The sequence below is a fragment of the Narcine bancroftii genome, chromosome 11, assembly GCF_036971445.1.
Source record: "Narcine bancroftii isolate sNarBan1 chromosome 11, sNarBan1.hap1, whole genome shotgun sequence".
In the NCBI taxonomy this organism is placed as follows: Eukaryota; Metazoa; Chordata; class Chondrichthyes; order Torpediniformes; family Narcinidae; genus Narcine; species Narcine bancroftii.
In genome coordinates, this window is record NC_091479.1 from 73873728 (window position 1) to 73897165 (window position 23438).

The window sequence follows — 23438 nt, forward strand, 5'->3', positions numbered from 1 at the left end:
CGTAGTCGGTCAGAGTAACAAGTGCCAGACAGGTGAACTCAACCCTCGCTAGGTTGAGACACTTCTGCATCGTAGTCTCTGGAATCTCTCTGCAAAGTGACGACACACTTATCTGGACCCAATGATCCAGTACTTGTGCTTGAAGTATTGGAGTGTCTGAGTATAAACCTGTGTGCGCCTGTGTTTGCAACTGCCATGACTTTCCCGATGTTCTCACTCCTGCCCAAGTGCCCGATGTCCCTGCCAGGAGCCCAAGTCAAATATCCGAATTTGCGTTAAATTGGGGCACATAAAATCAGGGTTTCACTGTACATAACATCCTGAGGCCACTTCATCAGTAAACACAATCATTTCCACCTAAGATTTTAGTATTTTCCATTGTGAATTAGCTTTAATGGTTTTCAACCAATTCACAGGCTCTGAGGTAGCATCTTAATTTCATTTCAGCATTTTGCAGTTGTGTAATTTTGGGACAATTAACCATTTTTTCTGTGTTTTTACCAGGGTCAATTCAGAGAATATGCTTGTTTGATATTTATGTTTCTGTTAAGCATTAAGTGTATGGGTAATTTGGTCAAAATGATTCTGCTTGCTTTGTCTAAATCTGTTGCCATAGCTTTCCTGGGGCTCACTTATCAAAGTGACTGTGAAGAAGGCATATAAATGCTTCTACTTTCTAACGTGCTTGAGGAGAGTCGACAAGACACCAAATACCCTGTCAAACCTCTATAGAGGAATGGCAGTCACAGCCTCTGACCCCCTGTAATGGAGGCCATGCTTTTGCTTATGCAAGGCTGAGTATCAGTAACCTACTTTGAGAATAATGTATGGATCATGAATCAGCAGACATGATCTAATTCCCACCATGGGACCCAGAGATGCAGTTATCTGATTAATCTTCCTGCTTGTTAGCTGGTTGTTGAACTTTGAGGCCCAGAGATGCATAATCTAATTCCCACCATGGGCCCAGAGATGCAGTTATCTGATTAATCTTCGTGCTTGATGGGTTTGTTGGTTGCAGACTATCGATAAGTAAACCATTGTATTCAAAGTGATAAGCTAGAAAGTTGTGGTATTTGATAAAAGCCTAGGTGTGCTTGGTTATCTTTTTTTAGATAGAATAGGTGCTTGGGTAAGCAATTTTTGGGTAATATACGCCATGGTCCCGCTGCTGAAGTTTCAGACTCTCCGAGGGGTGGAAACGTCTCTCGGCAAGAAGAAGAACTTCTAGAGTCCAAACAACGTCCCAGTCGGGGGAGGTGGAGAAGCTGCTACCGGCGCCCTGGCAACCCACTACAAGCGTGTGGTCGTTGCCTCGCTTCGGCAGTTGGGACCAGTCCAGGTGTTGATAAGTATAATTGGGAAGGGCTTGCATATTGTAGTTTGAAATCAGCTTAGGATTTTGTAATAAAGATTTGTATAAACTGAAGTGCTCTCAGCATGTGTCTCTGTTTTCTTTCGGTAGCTCAAACACTGTGACCAATCTAAAATGAACAAAGTGAGAGGTACAAGTTTACCAGAACACCCCCCCCACCCCCGCCCACTGAAGATATCTATGCGAGGGATTGTGTTAAGGAGGGCACCTAGATTGTGAAGGATCACCATCACCCTGGCCATGATCTCTTCCTGCTGCCACTTCCAGGAAGAAAGCACATAAAGCAGGAGTTCAGCACGTCTCAGTTCAATACATTTTTTTTCCAAAAGCTATCAGGCTCTTGAACCTCCTCGTATCACCTAACACTACTCCAAGACCACCAAAGATCTGTCTGCCCCACTGACATAGCTTTGACAACTCTTCAGATTGATCACTGATAGATTCAAGGGTAACCAGGGGAAGGGGCACACTCTTACACTGGAAAACTCGCTCGGGGATGGAGGTGCCTTCACAGATTTCACTCGAGACAAAAATTGAGAACAAAGAAGATTTATTTTACAACAAGTTGGGTGCTTCCCCATACCCTGGGAATACACACAGATACTGGGGCTCACCCAACTTTTTATACATTCCATTTCAGTACAGAGGTACCTCCCCCCTTAACATTCTTCTGCCTCCTGGATTGGTTTAGCATTAGGTTCTGCCCACGTGTCTTCTAACTTCTTATCAGTTTATCAGGAAGTGTCATGTCTTTGTTCTTATTCATTAATCAACTCCCAGGACTTGCTAAATCTATCTACTTGCTATCCTGTTTTTGAAGACCCCTATCCTATTATACTTGCTTAACCCTTCCTCACATTCCATTCTTATTTCACCCCTTATTTAACCCATCATAATTCATTCCTAATTAGCACTTGCTTGACTCCTCATATTCCATATATCACCCCATCATAATTCATTCTTAATTAGCACTTGCTTGACTCCTCAGGGGTGAGTGCCTACCTGCATTCGTGTGCTGCCACCGTCACACTTCCCCCTCCCTCTGGCGTTTCAGAGAAGTGTGCGCGGTGTCAAAAACCATACGACTCCTTTTGGTGATACCCTCTCTGATTGGCAGCACTCACAACCCCTAGTGATGCTAGAGCTAGGGTTTCTGCAGCTTACAGACCTACACCCTCGGGTCATGGAGAAAGGGCTGAAAACAAATGAATGAATCTCAGGAACTGATGAGCCTCCCAGGATTTTGAAATAGTTATTCATGGGGTTAGTGGATAAAATGTTGCAATGTACTGTTATTCTGGAATTGTACCTACAAATTGAAGACAGCAAATGCATTCCCAATGGCTTAAGAAAGCCACTTTCAGTTTTGTGCACTTGTTAGTCACTGTATTCTGTTCACCGTTGTCGACTGAATCACAAACAGCAAGGAGGTTGCGTCCAGGAGGGAGAGAGATCAGCTCATTGAATGGTGTAACAACAACCTTGTGCTCAACATTAGCAAAACCAAGGAGATGAATGTGGACCTCAGAAGGAACACAACCCTGTCCTCATCAAGCAGTGGAGAGGGTCAAGAACTTCAAATTCCTGGTGTCAACATCTCTGAGGACTGGCCTGTATTTCCTCTATTTCAAATGATTTTATCAATTTGTTTTGCTCCTCTTCTTGCAATTTCGGTAGTTCAATTTCAGCTAGAAACTCATCTATTTTGTCTTCTTTTCCTTCATTCTCAGTTTGGTATAATTGTTCATAAAATTCCTTAAAGTTCTCATTAATCTCTATTGGATTATATGTAATTTGTTTGTCCTTTTTCCTTGATGCCAATACCGTTCTTTTAGTTTGTTCTGTTTTAAGATGCCAAGCTAGTATTTTGTGCGTTTTTTCTCCTAGCTCATAATACTTCTGCTTTGTTTTCATTATGTTCTTCTCCACCTTGTACATTTGTAGTGTTTTGTTTTTTTTTTGTCCGCCAATTCTCTTCTTTTTGTTGTATCTTCCCTTGTTGCTAATTCTTTTTCTGTACTTGCTATTTCCCTTTCTAGCTGTTCTATTTCCCAATTGTAGTCCTTCTTCATTTTAGTTACATAACTTATTATCTGCCCTCTGATGAAGGCTTTCATTGTATCCCATAGTATAAGTTTATCTTTCACTGATTCCATATTTATTTCAAAGTACATTTTAATTTGGCGCTCAATGAATTCTCAAAAATCCTGTCTTTTAAGTAGCATGGAGTTTAATCTCCATCTATACATTCTTGGTGGGATGTCCTCCAGCTCTATTGCTAATAACAGGGGTGAGTGATCCAATAACAATCTAGCTTTATATTCAGTTTTCCTAACTCTCCCTTGGATGTGGGCTGACAACAGGAAGAGGTCAATTCTTGAGTATGTTTTATGTCTACTCAAATAATATGAGTATTCCTTCTCCTTTGGGTGTTGTCTCCTCCATATATCCAAAAGTTCCATTTCCTGCATCGATTTAACCATAAATTTGGCAACTTTGTTCTTTCTGCTAGTCTTTTTTCCAGTTTTATCTATCTTTGAGTCCAAATTAAGGTTAAAATCCCCTCCTCTCAATATATTCCCCTGCGTATCTACAATCTTCAAAAAGATATCTTGCATAAATTTTTGATCCTCTTCATTAGGTGCATAGACATTGAACAAATTCCAAAATTCTGAATATATCTGACACTTTATCATTACATGCCTCCCTGCTGGATCTATTATTTCCTCCTCTATTTTGATTGGTACATTTTTATTGATTAATATAGCTACTCCTCTTGCTTTTGAATTATATGATGCTGCCGTTACGTGCCCTACCCAGTGTCTCCTTAATTTCTTGAGTTCCACCTCATTTAGATGTGTTTCCTGCATGAATGCTATCACAATTTTTTCTTTCTTCAGTAAATTTAACAGCCTCTTCCTTTTGATTTGGTTATGTATTCCGTTAATATTTATAGATATATAGTTCAACATGGCCATTTCATACTTTGTTTACCTCTAATTTCCGCTTCCTCATCACCACCTTTCCCCCATATCCATTTCTATTTTCTTTTTTTGAACGCACTGCAAGACAATACTTCTAAAACATAAAATATTTCCACTATTCGCTCATCTAAAATTCCCTTAACCCCAAATGTAACCCCCCTCTCTGAGTTGCCCCTTGTCCCTTGCTGGGCAACCACAACTCCCCTCTCCATTTGGATTGCGAACCCGCTTGCAAGCGTCAACTGATTTCGCAGTGACTGTTATTATCTCCCACCCAGTTCCCTGCAGAAAAGACTTTTATCTTCACATATAACAAAGCTCACCATCTTTATTCCCCCCTTACTTCCTTTCTTCCCTTTTCTTCCCCTCCTTAGTTCTTACTTATACATTATTTTTCTTCTTTATATGAAGTTTGTCATCATTCTTTGTTCTTGTTACATCTCTTCATCTCTCTTTCTGTCTAGCAGGCGTTCTGCAAATTTTCGTGCTTTCTCCGGATCTGAGAACAGTCTGTTTTGCTGCCCCGGGATAACTATTTTAAGCACCGGTGGATATCTTAACATCAATTTATAGCCTTTCTTCCATAGGATCGACTTTGCTGCGTTAAACTCCTTCCTCTTCTTCAGGAGCTCAAAACTTACGTCTGGATAGATAAAAAATGTTTGACCTTTGTATTCCAGTGATTTTTTTGTCTTCTCTCATTTTTTCATTGCCTTCTCCAATATATTTTCTCTTGTTGTAATCTCAGGAATTTTACTAAAATGGATCTTGGTTTTTGTTGTGGCTGTGGTTTCAGGGCTAATGTTCTGTGTGCCCTTTCTATTTCCATTCCTTCCTGCATTTCTGGCATTCCCAGGACCTTGGGGATCCATTCTTTTATAAATTCTTTCATATCTTTGCTTTCTTCATCTTCCTTAAGGCCCACTATCTTTATATTGTTTCTCCTATTATAGTTTTCCATAAGATCCATCTTCTGAGCTAACAACTCCTGTGTTTCTTTTACTTTTTTATCAGTTTCTTCCAATTTTCTTTTTAAGTCGTTCCTTCCATTTCTACGGATGATTCTCATTCTTCCACCTTGTCTAATCTTTTCCCTATTTCTGTTACGACCAGCTCTAATCTACTCACTTTTTCTTCTGTACTTTTCATTCTTCTTTTTATTTCACTAAATTCTTGTGTCAGCCATTCTTATAATGCTTCCATATATTCTTGAATTTTTAAAAAAATCTATGTACTGTCCATTCCTTTTATCTTCTATTTTTCTGTGCAGAGCTTAATGTTCTCCTTCTTCTTCTTCTTCTGTGTCTGCTTTCAGATTTGTGTCTTCTACTTCTCTTCCTTGTATCTGTGTCTCTTCTGACTTTCTTGTTAAGCTGCTTGTCTCAGTTTGTTGGGTTTTTTTTATGGTGACTTGATGTTGGTCCTCTTCCTTTGGGCTGGTTATCTGTTGTGTCTTTGGTTTCCTTTTTTCATTCTCACGCCTCCCGTTCCCGTTATTTTCTGTATCTTCCCGCTAGGAGACTTGCTGTCGGTCACTCTCAGCTGTTCGTTCTGTAGTGTTCCACTCCACAGCTGGTCCCCCCTCCTGTCGGTGTTGTCTTTGTCATGCGCATCACGCATGGGCGATTCCTCATGCATGTGCGGTTGCGCACCTCTGTTTGGCTCCGTGAGCCATCTTTGCAGTCTTGCGTTCGATGGGTAACGACCCTGGAGAGTCTCCACTGACCTCAGGGAGCGGGCTCCTCTTTCCATGACGGGTCCCTGCTTCTTTGTACAGGTAAGGCCTTCACCTTTCTCTTCCGGCGTCTTTCTTTCTTCTTTTCTTCCCGTTATTTTTGGCTTTTCTTTTTTTGGTGCCATTTTCTCCACACCTTTATTTTTTTATGATTTGTATGTCTGGGGCTTTGTTTTTTTCCTCACTGTTTACCTTCTTTTCTGGAGAGGGCTGGTATTCTCCTACTGGCCACTACTCCATCACATGACTCCTCAGGATTTAAGGCTTGATGCCTCATGACATCACCAGTAGCAGGTAGAACAGTCCTAACTCTGGGAATGGCTCCTTGCAAGTGTGAAAGCATTAATTGCCTCAGTGGTCAAGTGTGAAAAGCCAAACTCCCATTCCTATCCTGGTTCACTGAATGGCCAATTTAGTGGGACACAAGAGTGAAAGGGGCTTTAGACTGTGGAATTTAGCTTTTGTGTTAAAATCAAAATCTTAACACATTCTTTTTCAGATGCAAACCTTATCTACTAATTCAATTTTCATCAGAATCAAGTGTAATCTATTTTAAATTGGAAAATATACTGACTTCTACCTCTCAAGAATGACCTCATTCACTTTTTCACTAATCTTTCTTTTCTTTGGCTTGGCTTCGCGGACGAAGATTTATGGAGGAGTAATGTCCACGTCAGCTGCAGGCTCGTTTGTGGCTGACAAGTCCAATGCGGGACAGGCAGACACGGTTGCAAGGGAAAATTGGTGGGATGGGTGTTGGGTTTTTCCTCCTTTGTCTTTTGTCAGTGAGGTGGGCTCTGCGGTCTTATTCAAAGGAGGTTGCTGCCCGCCGAACTGTGAGGCGCCAAGATGCACGGTTTGAGGCGATATCAGCCCACTGGCTGTGTTCAATGTGGCAGGCACCAAGAGATTTCTTTAGGCAGTCCTTGTACCTCTTCTTTGGTGCACCTCTGTCTCGGTGGCCAGTGGAGAGCTCGCCATAGAACACGATCTTGGGAAGGCGATGGTCCTCCACTCTGGAGACGTGACCTACCCAGCGCAGTTGGATCTTCAGCAGCGTGGATTCGATGCTGTCGGCCTCTGCCATCTCGAGTACTTCGATGTTGGAGATGAAGTCGCTCCAATGAATGTTGAGGATGGAGCGGAGACAACGCTGGTGGAAGCGTTCTAGGAGCCGTAGGTGATGCCGGTAGAGGACCCATGATTCGGAGTCGAACAGGAGTGTGGGTATGATAACGGCTCTGTATACGCTAATCTTTGTGAGGTTTCAGTTGGTTGTTTTTCCAGACTCTTTTGTGTAGTCTTCCAAAGGCGTTATTTGCCTTGACGAGTCTGTTGTCTATCTCGTTGTCGATCTTTGCATCCGACGAAATGGTGCAGCTGAGATCAGTAAACTGATTGACCGTTTTGAGTTTTGTGTGCCCGATGGAGATGTGGGGGGGCTGGTAGTCATGGTGGGGAGCTGGCTGATGATCAGTTTTCTTCAGGCTGACTTCCAGGCCAAACATTTTGGCAGTTTCCGCAAAACAGGACGTCAAGCGCTGAAGAGCTGGCTCTGAATGGGCAACTAAAACGGCATCGTCTGCAAAGAGTAGTTCACGGACAAGTTGCTCTTGTGTCTTGGTGTGAGCTTGCAGGCGCCTCAGATTGAAGAGACTGCCATTTCATTAATTTCATTAATCTACTTTTGAACAAAAGCCTTTTTCTATATGTGCTTTCTCTAAGCTTGCTGGGCTCCTGAACACATTTGCAAATGCTTTCCTGAGATAAGAGTTTGATCAGTTCTATTATCTCTCATGTAATTGCTAAGCTTTGCAATATTTCTATTACAAACATCGATCAATAATTGGGATTTTCAGAGACGGTTGCATTAAAGTTTCATTTTTGTAAAACTGAAGGTCAATAATGTACTTTGTAAATTTTTTAAATCACAGTTGATCACAGCGACATCATTTAGATTGGTTTTTTAAGTAGGACTCAGGGGCCAAGGGCGCTTGACAGGAAGTTACAGATGTTAGTCACTTTCCTCATATGATGACCTTGTACATTTCAGGCAGTCACTGATGTAGATCAATCAGCAGTAAAAACTGAGAATTTCACTTGGTTAAGCCAAGGATGATTTGAAAAATTGCCAAACTGAGGCAAGGCAGTCAAGATTAAGAAATGAATTTGTTCTGTACACTAGAGAACCATTTATTTTAAAACTGCTTCAAGCTTCCAATTTATAATAGATCCAGATTTCTTCTTGTAGAAGAACAGAAACAGGCTCTTCTGCCCACCAACTCCTTAGTGATCATCAAGCCCCCTTCGACACAAATCCCATTTTACTCTCTCCATGTTCCTATCAGTTTACCACTCAAGCACACACAAGGGATCATATACAGTGGTCCTATATATTTTTGGCCCCAGTCCGAGCAGAAGGTAGGCGGCGGCGGTCCCGATCCGAGAAAAAGCGAGGGGGAGGCGGCGGCACCGGCCTCGGTAGAGCAAAGCAGGCGGAGGCCCCGGTCCGGGCAGAAGCGATGGGGAGGCGGTGGCCCTGGCCTCGGCAGAGGCCAGGTATGGTCCGACCTAGGAGGGGAGGCAGGCCCTTCCAGCCCAGGTAAGAAACCTGCATAGGAGAAGGCCACTCCGATAAAAAACCTACGACCCAAGGACCTCTTCTGCCACGTCCCAGCTTGCTTGGCCATGGCACACGAACCATGGGTGTAAAGGGTGGGGCCAGTACTGTGCACACTGCACTCCACCAAAAAGCTCCTTTGCGCAGGCCCGAGGACAGTCCACGTCCTCCCCCTCCACGTCCTCCCCCTCAAAAGATGCTCACAAACTCAAGCTAGCATGCTGGAACATCAGAACCATGCTAGACAAGGCTGACAGCCACCGACCTGAACGTCAGTCTGCCCTCATCGCACATGAACTCCTCAGACTTGACATCGACATAACCGCTCTCAGTGAAGTCCGCTTTGCAGATGTAGGCAGCCTCCAAGAAAGCGGCGCGGGCTACACACTCTACTGGTCTGGCAAGCCTATGGATGAATGACGCCTATCTGGTGTAGGCTTCATGGCCAAGAACTCCATTGCCTTCAAACTCGAAAACCTCCCGACAGGCCACTCAGACCTTCAAAACAAGCATCGCATCACCATCATCAGTGTCTATGCTCCAACCCTCCAGGCGGAACCAGCAGAAAAGGACAAGTTCTACACTGATCTGCGCAACCTCATTCAACGCACCCCTACAGCCGACAAGGTTGTCATCCTTGGCGACTTCAACGCTCGCGTCGGCAAAGACTCAGAAACCTGGCCAGGAATCCTGGGCAAGCGTGGTGTCGGCAAGTGCAACGACAACGGGCGCCTCCTGTTGGAGCTCTGCGCAGAACAGCGGCTTGTCATTACAAACACCCTTTTTCAGCAGAGGGACAGCCTGAAGACTACCTGGATGCATCCCCGATCCAAACACTGGCACCTCCTGGACTACGTCCTGGTGTGAGAAAGAGACAAACAAGATGTGCTCCACACCAGGGTCATGCCCAGCGTGGAATGCCACACTGACCACCGGCTGGTTCGCTGCAAGCTCAACCTTCACTTCAAGCCAAAGTCCAGGAACAGTAAAGCCCCCAGAAAGAGGTTCAATGTTGGAAACTTGCAGTCAGACGAAGTGAGAGTAAACTTCCAGGCAAACTTCAAAGCAAAGCTCGAGGATGCAATCTGCCTCACGGACTCGTTCCCTGAAACCCTTTGGGATCAGCTGAAGACTGCCATACTGCAATCCACTGAAGAGGTACTGGGCTTCTCCTCCAGGAAAAACAAGGACTGGTTCGACAAAAATAACCAGGAAATCCAGGAGCTGCTGGCAAAGAAGCATGCTGCCCACCAGGCTCACCTTGCAAAGCCGTCCTGGCCAGAGAAGAAACGAGCCTTCCGTCGCGCATGCAGCCATCTTCAGCACAAACTCCGGGAGATCCAAAATGAGTGGTGGACTAGCCTCGCCAAACGAACCCAGCTCAGTGTGGACATTGGCGACTTCAGGGGTTTTTACGAGGCTCCAAAGGCTGTGTACGGCCCCTCACCCCAAGTCCAAAGCCTGCTGCGCAGCTCAGACGGCAAAGTCCTCCTCAGCGTCAAGATCTCCATCCTCAACCGATGGTCAGAACACTTCCAATCTCTTTTCAGTGACAACCGCTCAGTCCAAGAATCCGCCCTGCTCCAGCTCCCTCAACAGCCCTTAAGGCTAGAGCTGGATGAGGTCCTCACCCGGGAAGAGACATATAAGGCAATTGAACAACTGAAAGTGGCAAAGCAGCAGGTATGGATGGAATCCCCCCCAGAGGTCTGGAAGGCTGGCGGCAAAACTCTGCATGCCAAACTGCATGAGTTTTTCAAGCTCTGCTGGGACCAAGGAAAGCTGCCTCAGGACCTTCATGATGCCATCATCATCACCCTGTACAAAAACAAAGGCGAGAAATCAGACTGCTCAAACTACAGGGGAATCACGCTGCTTCTCCATTGCAAGCAAAATCTTTGCTAGGATTCTCCTAAATAGAATAATACCTAGTGTCGCCGAGAATGTTCTCCCAGAATCACTGTGCGGCTTTCGCGCAAACAGAGGAACTACTGACATGGTCTTTGCCCTCAGACAGCTCCAAGAAAAGTGCAGAGAACAAAACAAAGGACTTTACATCACCTTTGTTGACCTCACCAAAGCCTTCGACACCGTGAGTAGGAAAGGGCTTTGGCAAATACTAGAGTGCCTCGGATGCCCCCAAAGTTCCTCAACATGGTTATCCAACTGCACGAAAACCAACAAGGTCGGGTCAGATACAGCAATGAGCTCTCTGAACCCTTCTCCATTAACAATGGCGTGAAGCAAGGCTGCGTTCTCGCACCAACCCTCTTTTCAATCTTCTGGATGATGCTGAAACAAGCCATGAAGATGCTGTTTACGTCCGGTACCACACGGATGGCAGTCTCTTCAATCTGAGGTGCCTGCAAGCTCACACCAAGACACAAGAGCAACTTGTCCGTGAACTACTCTTTGCAGACGATGCCGCTTTAGTTGCCCATTCAGAGCCAGCTCCAGCGCTTGACGTCCTGTTTTGCGGAAACTGCCAAAATGTTTGGCCTGGAAGTCAGCCTGAAGAAAACTGAGGTCCTCCATCAGCCAGCTCCCCACCATGACTACCAGCCCCCCCACATCTCCATCGGGCACACAAAACTCAAAACGGTCAACCAGTTTACCTATCTCGGCTGCACCATTTCATCAGATGCAAGGATCGACAACGAGATAGACAACAGACTCGCCAAGGCAAATAGCGCCTGGAAAAACAACCAACTGAAAAACCTCACAAAGATTAGCGTAGACAGAGCTGTTGTCATACCCACACTCCTGTTCGGCACCTAATCATGGGTCCTATACCGGCATCACCTACGGCTCCTAGAACGCTTCCACTAGCGTTGTCTCCGCTCCATCCTCAACATTCGTTGGAGCAACTTCATCTCCAACATCGAAGTACTCGAGATGGTAGAGGCCAACAGTATCGAATCCACGCTGCTGAAGATGCAACTGCACTGGGTAGGTCACGTCTCCAGAATGGAGGACCATAGCCTTCCCAAGATCGTGTTATATGGCGAGCTCTCCACTGGCCACCGAGACAGAGGTGCACCAAAGAAGAGGTACAAGGACTGCCTAAAGAAATCTCTTGGTGCCTGCCACATTGACCATTGCCAGTGGGCTGATATCGCCTCAAACCGTGCATCTTGGTGCCTCACAGTTCGGCGGGCAGCAACCTCCTTTGAAGAAGACCGCAGAGCCCACCTCATTGACAAAAGGCAAAGGAGGAAAAACCCAACACCCAACCCCAACCAACCAATTTTCCCTTGCAACCACTGCAACCGTGTCTGCCTGTCCCGCATCGGACTTGTCAGCCACAAACGAGCCAGCAGCTGACATGGACATTACCCCTCCATAAATCTTCGTCCACGAATCCAAGCCAAAGAAAAAATATATTTTTGGAATGTGGAAGTAAAACTGGAGCACCCAATGGAAACCCACCTTTCCACAAGAACATGCAAATACAACATCGATGGTGTCAGAGGTCGGGATTGAACTCCAGCTGTGAGGCACCAGTTCTCCCAAGGTATGCTTTTAAGCCAACTAAAATTGGATTTTGATGATAACAGTTGATTCTCATGACAATATAAAGTAAGCAATCTGCAAGAGGAGGTTCTGGATGAAGATTATTACAATTATTGAAGATTATTAAACTTTTCTTTCCCTTCCCCCTTTCCAGTTTCTCCAGTTCTCCCCACCCAACTATCCCTCATTGCTGCTTCCCCTCAGGCACTTTTCATCTCCTGCCTTTGCCAGCTCCCACCTTTTGTTTGGCCACCTGCCAGCATTCTCTCATACCTTGATGACCAAAGCAGGGAAGTGAAGTATCTCTACATCCGCTACATAAAGGACTTTGTTTGACTTGTGGAGCTTCTGCATCATTTTGTGCTGTTTGTATGGTCTCCCTGTGTCTGCGTGGGTTTTCTCCGGGGCTCATTTCCTCCCAGAGAAAACCAGGGTTGTAGGTTAAAGGGGTGTAAATTAGATGGCATAGACTCATGGGCCAGAATAGCTTGTTATGTCTTTTTTTAAAAAGTCATGTTTCTTGCCAAAGTAGAAGATGGTGGTGTAACAGAATATATAAAAATATTTTGGGGAGATACATTGGGAAACGTTAGAGTAGGTTATATACACACACTTTAAAACAGATGTTATTTGAAATACTGGAGAGTTCATTTTATTTGAGTGACTTTTTTTACAGAAAGTGTGAAGAATGCCTATGGAGACTTCACAAGTAGGTGTTAATTGTTGAATGAATGGACTTTAAAGCAACAGCAAGAGACATAGTGTCTCCGGATACCTCTTTGCAGGGGTTGTTGTTTACCTAAAAACAAGATGAACTAGAAGACTGCCGTCTATTGTTTGATGGAATATGGATTTAGTTTGAAGATATTGTTTGATGGAATATGGATTTAGTTTGAAGATTTTGTAAAATCTGGAGGAGTTGTAAACAGTGAGGAGTCTGAGATTTAACTGTGCGGTGGCAGATGGTTCAGAGCAGATTGATAAATGGCAGACAAAATTGAATGATTCTTTTTGGCTGAAAAAAAAGCAAGAATGCAAACATACCAAGTGGCTCTTTCCAATGGGTGCACATGGATGGGCTTCTTCAAAGGCAACATCACTGAAAGGTTGTGTGCAGTTCAGGTCACCACATGTTCAGCTGCAGAGTTCTCAAGTTCAAATCAGAAAATAATTACAAGAATGCTTCCAGAGATGTTAAATTTTAGCTATTAGACAGATGTTGAGGTTGTTTGCACTGAACCAAAATAGATAGAAAGGATAACTAATGGCATTGAATAAAATCACAACATGTTTAGATAGAGAACGGTTGTGCTCACAAATGGATCTAGTCATCAATTTGAAAGGATGGCCAAAATATGTGAGGAAAAACTATTTTGTATGCAGAGTGGCTTGAAACTCATTGCACAAGGCTGATGCTTCTATTCATTTGTAGAACTACAGTGAACTGTGGAATAGGACTGAATGGGATTTGATGGGCCAAGCAGCGTCTGTAACTGCAACAAATCTATCATTCTATTCCATGGTTCCACACTACACGTTTACCCACTTTACAAATACTCGCTTTAGGCAAGTTTGCTTTTTAATGAAGAAACCTGTGTTTGCTATCTGAAAGAAATTTGAATTGTTTTTTTTTGCCTTTATGAAAAGAGCCTTCAATAGTAGTGAATGGGCCTTGTGCTTACGAAAGGTTTCACAGGAACGCTCTAGTTTCATGAAGCAGGGTATACAGTTTTGATTTTGTTTCATCTGGCTTTAAATCAGGTAATTTTGAATAGTGTTTTTGCAGAAATTGGAATAACCTGGTGTATATCAAGTCAGTACAGTTGAGCTTAAAGCATTTGTGGAAAATCAGACACCATGTAGTCTATTTCAACCAACATAAACATCAATTAAATTAAAGCCTTCAGAAGACAATTTCATTTGTAAGCTTGAATGCAGGCAATGGCATTATTATTTTGTAATTATAAATTATATTCATATTAAATATTAGAAATTCCAATTTCTTGAAATTTATTGGGTAAATTGCTTGGCATTCATCTGTTGAAAATGGGGTGGCAGTGGTCAGTGGCGCATGGTACCACCTGCTGGTTAGGTCTTGTAATTACAGGATAACCGGAATCTGCACGTAGAGACTTGGCCTCGATAAATGCAAATAAGGGAAATTGTGTGAAATTTCACAAAACAAGCCACAGGAGAAAGTACATTGCTGTACTGTAGATGGGACTGACATGCAGCTCAGTAGAGCATTAATTCATCTCAAATGGCAGCACATAAAATCAAATGAAATGCAGTTCAGTCTCATTCCAGGTCCAATCCATAAACAAGATTAGGTAGGAAGTATGAGAACCACTCCCACCATGACCTCATTGACACCAGCAATCACCCCTCTGTAGTTGCAATCTTGATGAAGGCTTTCAACCCGAAAAGCTGGCATTTCTTTTTGTCACACTGATGCTGTTCATCCTGCTGGGCTCCTGCTGTAGATTGTTCTGTCCCACACTCTGGCATCTGCAGTCTCTGGCCTGGCTACAAGAACATGCATTGCACCTCCTGTGGGCTACAGGGAAAAGTTCCACCACAAAGCGATCTAAACAATCCTTCCTGGTTAAGCAAATATTCGCAGACACGTTCTCGACCCTCGTTTTCTTCTGTTACGAGCCCAGAGGACCCCAAAACCCAGCATCAATAGATATTTACCAAGATAACACTTTAACTTAACCCCCTTCTAATTCTAAGCATACGTGTGTGTAAGTTCAAAAAAGTTCTTTGATTCACAGTGTAATCTCACTTCTCATTCTGGTTGCAGGCAATTCTTAGACTGTGCACAGAATTTAACATTTATAAAGTTCACCAGGTTTCGGTGCACGAAAGGTAAATGGTTACCGCTCGGGAAGGTTCTTGTAGGTTTTCAGAGAGATGTGTTATTGTAGGACATCTACAGCTGAGGTACTTCCATCAGTCACCTCAGTGTCTTCCTGAGGAAACTTGCCCCTTCAGGGTTCTCCAGATGATAACCTCTTTCTTTCAGGTCATCAGAATTCCTTTTTGTTGCCCTTACTCCAAGGGAAACATTAGACAGCCAGTCCTCTCCTCTTGCATGAACCACAAGGGCTGTGACTAGGCTATCTTCCAAATGGGGCTTTCCACAAGCTTGCCAGCTTGTCCTCTTCCAGTCCCAGCTGCCTCTGCTGGCTGTAACACTGTGGAATGATCTCTCTCCGAGAAAAAAGCCTGTTTGACTCTCTCTGCTTGCAAAACCACATGACCCTCTTAGAACAACAAGTTCTCCTCCAGACAGAAGGTGGCTCTGACAAGCTCTTTCATCAGTTGCCTTTTGTAAACAACAATCCATTAGTGAAGTCTCTTCAGCACTCTTCAAAGCTCTTGCAAAAAGCTGTGGAGCTGATATGCCTAGCATGGGCAGTGCTTCAGTATTTCAAATAAGATCTGCTTTAAAGTGTTTGTACGTAACCTACTCTAACAAAGCTTTCCCAATTTATCTCCCCAAAATATATCTATATACTCTATCACACTCCATTCATTGCTCCTAGAGTGGCCTCTTCTGCACCAGCAAGACTAAACACCAAACTTTCCCAAAACCTACATGGTTGGAAACAAAATTATTCATTTACAACATCATTAGACATTATTTGGTCATTTAAATATTTAGGTTGGCAAACTCCCAACTCTTGAAAAATATTTGTAACAAAGATGAAATGTTCTATAATTAATCAAGTTATTTCATAAGAGAATTAGATCAGAGCACAAAGAACTCAAAATTTTGATAGGATTTGAAAATAACATAGATAAAAATAGACTCTATATCAAGACAAAGGGCACAAAAACTTATTGTGCAATTTAACTCCTGACCTGGGAGTGGTTAAATGAAGCTTCAGAGCCACTAAATGGAGAGAGGGGATTTAGAATACTGAAGGTCAGTTGCTCAAGTTCTTGCTAATTACTTAAAATATTTGAACAATACACAGTAGCAGCTAAGGAGATGCCAGGATTAGATTGAAAGTAGGAGGGCCACAAGTAATAAACACTGGGTGAGGGTTTATTGCAACTGTTGTTTTGTTATGACTTGAACTGCAGTTACTAATTAAGGATGCATAGCTTACGAATTGGCTTTGCCCCTTTGGCTTTGTAAGTTCAGACTTGCTTAAATCTTTTGTACACATTCACAGGTATTTGTCCAGTCTGTTGACACAGCTGGAGGCTTCAGGAAGTTCACATTCTCTCACCACAGTCAATCAACAGTTTCATTCATCACCAGGAGCCTTTGTAATTCTTTGAAGATGGACACCATGACTATTCATATACCTAGTTAAGGGATATCTTATTTTACCTCCCAGCTTTACATTATCTCTCACAGCTCTGCACAATTCTGTTGTTCTCAGCAGATCTCTTTGCTCTCCTAAACTTTTTCTTGCATCCGTAGAACTGCTCACTTCCAACTTTTTCTACGGTGATAACCAATTTTTCCCTGCAGCCGCTGCAACCGTGTCTGCCTGTCCCGCATCGGACTTGTCAGCCACAAACGAGCCTGCAGCTGACGTGGACTTTTTACCCGCTCCATAAATCTTCGTCCGCGAAGCCAAGCCAAAGAAAAAGAATCAGAACGTCCACAGCCTTTTATTTCCTGTGGATGCTGCATGACCCTATTGAGTTTCTCCAGCATTTTTGGGTACTGCACCAGACCCCAGCATCTGCAGATTTTCATTTGCCATCAGTAGTACAAATGCTGACAATTACGGCAACACCATCTGTCCTGATGAACTGTGTTTACAGTGAGAAATCACCATGGCAACAGCTGCATTTTTATGGATTCTGGATTGCACAGTGACCCATATACTTTGGAACATGAATATTTTCTGCAAGTTCACACACATTTAAAGGACTTGGTTTCCACACTGCAGTAGGGTAACATACATCAGTAATCTTCAGGAGAAAAATCTGGACTAGAAGATAAATCTGGAGATAACTGTGTCATAAAGTTACAGGGCAGCACAGTTAGCATTATTACAGTGCCAGGGACCCGGGTTTGAATCTGGCCCTGTCTGTACTTTGTATGTTCTCCCCATGTCTGTGTGGGTTTCCTCCCAACCCTCAAAATATACATGGGTTGTAGGTTAATTGGGGTAATTGAGGACCATGGGCTCATGGATCAGAAGGACCTATTTCCACGCTGTCTGTCTAAATTTAAATTTAATTTTAAAAGTGCTGGAAGAACTCAGCAGGTCCAGCAACATCCATAGAAAGCAACAGACAGTCTACACCAGGAACACCTACTGGAGTAATTCAGTGAGAGAGAAAAGGAATGGTCAACATTTCTCGCTGGAATACTCACCAAAACGGAGATGAAATGAACTGACCCAGTATGTAAAAGTAGATGACACAATTTTCTTGTTTACTATCACTGTGTGATGACACTGTTTAATGGGTTTAATGTATCATATAGGTTGAACGTTGAGTGGATGGGGGGGGGGGGGGGTGAAGGAGGGAGGGGGGAAAAAAGAGGAGAAAATGACACTGTGTATATTCAAGAGGGAAATGTTTGTGTGTATTTTGGTCAGTATGGTTCATAGTGTGAAAAATTTAAAATTTAAAAAAAAACAAGAGTTCCTCCAGCTGGTAGCTTGTTACTCCAAAGTTCAGCAACTGCAGTCCCTGCTGTGTCTCATGGCATTGAAGGATACAGTCTCATTGTGCACAAAGGGGATTAGGGAGGAAATGGGCATGCTTAGCATGGATGTGATGGGATGAAAGGCTCATTTCTGTGCTGTTGTAGCAGCAACTACACTGTTACTGAAGCGACACACAACCAGTGAGCAGAATTGGTGTATTGCAGGCTGCTGGGCTGGACTTACACTCCCAGCCCGGACCTGGCTCAGAACCGCGGCCAGGGGCGCTGACGTCACCAGGGTGTCACATGGTCCTCCAGCCTGGGTTTCTGAGCCCAGTGCCGAGGATGAAGGAAAAACCCCCAACGGCGTCATTTTGGCCGGCTGCCCCGCTGCATGTGTAATAAGCAGGGCCGGTTCACCTGCCTAGTGGAATGCCACCACACTGTAAAAATTCATGCCTATGTATGACCCCAACACCATAGATTTCCAATATGGTAGCTGGCCCTCGGTCATCATTCAGGGTCACAAATCTTTGAAGAATAAGTAAGCCTGACCATTGTTAGGTCTGCTTTGTTCATGAATGAGTGAGACAAACACTAGGCTGAGTCGAAATCAGGGTTCTTTGTTCTTTATTACCGGATTGTAACACTTGCGACCAACCATGTTAGTCGGAGAATGCATTCTGCCGTTATCAGCAAAATGGTGATTTTTTATACCCTTGGATATGTGCTTAGAACATCATCATATCATTACTTGTCCAATGACTAAAACTGTTGCTATCCTTTCCCTGCTAGCTTCCTGCCTCTCAATCCATCAATGTCTCTCTTTTCTCGTAAGTACAAGGATGCATTCACATCTTGTTACAGCCCTGTACATTCCCATCTCATGATGTTTTACCTAACAGGAGTACAAGGACACCTCCCCTTCTTGTTACAGCCCTGTACCGGGTAACTCCCTACACATTCCCATCTCATGATGTTTTACCTTACACCATGTAAAATTTTCCATCTTTATCACTGATCATTTTACAAATAAACCATACAACTCATGAAAGAAAGATTCATTTAATGTCAGAATGTCAAACAACCTGCAAATCCTGGCTATCCCCACTTTTTAAGATACAAAAGTCACGGGGGGGGGGGGGGGGAAACAAAAGAAGATACTTGAAAACTCTCCTTCCAATAATGCAACGTCTTTTGCAGCTTCCAAATGCCTGGTGTTGTCCTCCATTTGCTGACAGTGTTCCTCATACCTGGAGATTTTGCAGCAGCTGGAGCCTTGGATTCAGATGATTATAGATAAGATTAGCTCAAGCGAGTGACATTGTGACCATCCATCTCATCCAAGGCAAGCACACTAAAAACATCATTGAAAAAGCTGGGATGATATTTGCAGGCTCTAGCACAGTCAGGGCAAAAATTCACCTCAAGAATCTGAGGCTGCATGATTGGTTTTCCTAGGAAAAAAATACATACTTTATTGTGATGATATAAAGAATCAAATTTCCAGCAATGTTTTAAGAGAGTTTACAACAATTTTACAATTCCAGCAGAATGTGAAATTTTTCATAAATTACTATCCTTCCCCTTTCTCTACATCACCACCAGCACCCTCTCCCCACCCCCAAAAAGGTGGTGTGGTGTGGAGAAATTTTTACAAGAGGCATATTGTGATTTCTCCTCGGTATGTGTGAAGTATAAATCACCAACATGGTAATTGTAGAGTCACTGATGAAGTAGGCCTTTTTCAGACGTCTATTTCCAGGATGTATGCCTTGGTCAAGTGTCACAAGAGATAAGACAAATATAATCCGACACCACAGAAGAGGACTGGGGTAAGGATAATGTTATAAGAAATACTCAGCAATTTAGGATGGAGCCCCATCAAGTAAAATGAACACAATGTGAAGGGTACTGGCTGCAGATATTGTTTTGATCACTAAGTGTATTAAAAGGGCCTGTGCCTTCATGCTTTTGGGACTTCATCTTAGACTTGAAATCATACAACAAGCGGTGTGGGAGAGCCAAGGAAGGAGAGCGTGGGGGCGAGAGAGGGATGGGAGAGGGAGAGGTAGACAGAAATAGATGTTAAACAAGGCCTTCCCATAACTCTGGTAAGTATTTTCCTTCTGTACTTTGAGAAGCATTTTATGAATAATTTATTATCTTTGCTGTAGTCACAACTGTTTGCAAATAGACCTCAGTGCTAGATCGGAAAACACAAGGAATTAATTTTAAAATATTTCTGTTACAGGTAGCACGGTCTTACTGATACCTTGCCTCAGTGGCATTAGAGCCAGTTTTATTCTACATTTGATATCAGAATGTGTGGATGTTTCACAAAGTCTCACCTGAACACAGAAAGGTCACACCAGCTCCCTACCTAACTGGGCACGAGTTTGTTGTGATTGATGAGCAGAGAAATGGGGGTAGGATGGTGTCAGGCAGTTGACAGGTTTGAGAAAGTCAAGTGGTGGGGGTGTGGCCCACGACAAACACCTCTGTTGCAAATGTCACTGCAATGGTTTGCGTACAAACACTTTTGTACTGTGGGAGTTGTTACCTACTGAATGTTGTGCCACAGAGGATCCTTCTGATGGAAGTTAAAGAGATGCTTATAACTAAAAGGAATTTTTTCTGCTTTGAATTAGCTATTTATTTCACTCAACATTGCTCCAATACACATCACTTGGTCATGCTAGTGGTAGAGAATTCTAATGCTGTGGACGACCTGAAGTTCCAAGACATGTTATTAAACAAATGGAAGCCCTTACTTATATGGTATATTGCAGTTTTAAAAAATTATTTATTGGTCCAAACTGGTATTCGAGACCAGAGACAATTATTGACTGAAAAGCAGTGAAGTTCTTTTCACTTAGGCCAGGGGGTACAGCTAGTTGGTGTTTTAACAAATAAAGTACATGGAACTAAACCGTTAACTATCATTTTTTCTGGCAGACCACATCGCTGAAGTACAGGCAATCACAACAAGGGCTTTGGAAGTACAGCTTCCCAGCAAATTGTTTTTGTAAGTGGACTGTATTCCAAGAGGGAATAAGTACACGTTTGTGGTGCAGCTCATGTCAAGAGAGGTTGGTACCGTGGCTAGAATAGCTGTTCTCTCAGAGTTCCGGCTTCAAACATAACCTTGAGTGTGCCAATGAGGAGTTGACACATGCTCCGATTTCCTCCCTCATCCCAAATGGGTGCAGGTTGCTATGTCGATTGGACACAGTAAATCAATTCTTATGTGCAGTTGATGGTAGAATCTGGGGAGAACTGAGGGGAATTACGGGGAGAATAATGCAGGATTTGTACAATGGGAGCTCGATGGCGGCACAGAATGTGTGGACCAAAAGGCCTGTCCCTGCTGCATGGTTCTACCAGAAGGACCAAAGGATTCTTATCCACATCCTGGCTGTAATGCTACAAGTGCTCGAGGAAGGACACTTACCATCATCATCAGTGTCCCATTTTAGCATGAGGTCAATAGCATACATCGCTCGGGATGATGGATAATGGCAGACACCTAAGGGCGCAGGCTTAGCAGTAGCGAGTTGAAATAGTTCAACAAATGATTTAAATATTTCCTCCTGCAATCAAAGGGAGAATGAAATCAATAACATATTAAAAGAACGAAAAAGGGAATTTCTCATCTATGGTGAAGAGAGCAAATACATCTTAAATTTTGTGGATCTTCTAATAACTTTGCTCAGATAACTCACAGAACCATCCCTCCCCCACAAACATTCTCTCTTTCATGAAAGAAGCATCATGCAAGTGTGAACATTTACTGAGAAGGCATGATATCAAGTGTTTGTAAATGCACTCATAAGCACAAAATGTTTCACTGGTGTGTTTCCGGAAGTCCAAGTTGTGGTGTGGCAAGGACTTTGCGAGCTTGGAGAACTGGGGTCCAGCACTGTGTCTGGAAATTGAACAGTGGAGATTGAGGTCAGGGAAGAGCTGAATTCAACAGCAATCAGATCCAGAATAAAATATAAAAAGATCATATTAATGTGGTGGTGAAGGGAAGGAAGAGAAAGGGTTTTAAAAAAAATTTTATAACTTGGGCAAATTTAAAATCTCCAATGATCATGGAGATGTTGGTGATGGAATGATGCTGAGTGACACATTCTGGCTGCAGGAGTACGTTCTAAGGGATACGCAAAGGCTTGGTGCAGCCAATGCAAGGGCACAGTGGAGAAGGACTACAGTCTGGAGTCCTCCCATTACTGGGCATTGAGGGGCTGAGACAGACAAGGTGATACAGGGGTGGTAATGGGATACTTAGGGAACAAATGTAACTATGTACTGTGATAGAATATGTGATAGATGTATTTGGGAGATAAATTGGTAAAATTAGAGTAGGTTACATACATATACACACTTTAAAACAGATCTTATTTGAAATACTGAAGAATTCAATGACTTTACAGAAACTATGGAGAAATGCTGAGCACATTTCACAAGTAGGTGCTAATTGAAATGTCATTAAAGCATACCGACTGTTGAAAGCTCTTTGCACCGGCTTTGACAGAGTGCACAGAAAGGTCACTCCTGGGTTTTTTGTTTAACTAAAAACAGCTTGATCAAGAAGACCAATTCCTATTGTTTGCTGGAGAAGGTCAGAGGTTTGCAAGTGAGAGAGTCACATGGGCTTTCTGGCAGTTGGAGAGAGAAAAAGAGAGAGAGAGAGAGAGAGAGAGAGAGGGGGGGGGATTGATTGAACGGACAGCTGAAACAAGCAGGAAGCTTGTTGGAACTGAAAAAGAAAACTCCAGAGTGGCAGATGGCTAGAAGTGCTATCTGTCTGATGTTTCACTTGGAATAAGTGGAACAGAAAGGAACTCTGTGGTGGTAGCCTGAAAGAAAGAGGTTATCATCTGGAGAACCCTGAAGGGGCAAGTTTCTACAGCAAGACATTGAGGTGACTAATGGTGGTACTTCAGTTGTGGTAATCCTGGAACAACAAATCTCTCTCTGCAATCCCTAAGAGAACCTTCCTGAATGATAAACATTTACCTTTCGAGCACCAAAGCCTGGTGAACTTTATACATGTTAAATGCTGTGCACAGTATAAGAATTGCCTGCAACTAGTGAACTTGGAAGAATGAGAAGTGAGATTGAACTGTGAATAAAAGAACTTTTCTTAAATTTACACACACATCACAAACACGTGCGCTTAGAATTAGAAGGGGGTAGTTAAGTTAATAGAGATGTTAAAGTTTGATTCTGTTTTCACGTTTAAAGATAATTTAAAACAACTTTTATTTAAGTAACTACTTGTCTTGGTGAATATCTATTGCTGCTGGGTTTTGGGGTCCTTTGGGGTCGTAACAGTATATTGAACAGTACAGTATAGATATGACTGACACTATGGGTGTGAAAAGACTGGTTTTTTATTTTGTAAATCATTTATCATGAATAAAGTCTATTTTTGGATTAAATAAAGTTCATTAAGGAATGGAAATCCTCTTGCTCACTCTCAAGAGTGACGGATATTGACCAGCCTGAGCTGATGGTAGTCCCAATGCTAAAGTGCTATGCCTTTTAATTGATCGATTTTACTTTATAATCAGTGT

General features: G+C 43.1%; 1 protein-coding gene across 1 annotated transcript in view; it reads right to left on the reverse strand.

Annotated features, from left to right (window-relative positions):
- Positions 1-18902: 18902 nt before the first annotated feature.
- Positions 18903-23438, reverse strand: part of ttll12 (tubulin tyrosine ligase-like family, member 12) — a 54146-nt gene continuing 49610 nt past the window's right edge. Inside the window, exons 13-14 of the mRNA XM_069903417.1 lie at positions 21308-21446; positions 18903-19310 (exon numbers count right to left, since the gene is read on the reverse strand). Of these exons, the coding sequence (XP_069759518.1) occupies positions 19159-19310; positions 21308-21446 (291 nt within the window). The 3' untranslated portion in view covers positions 18903-19158. The remainder of the gene's footprint in view (positions 19311-21307; positions 21447-23438) is intronic.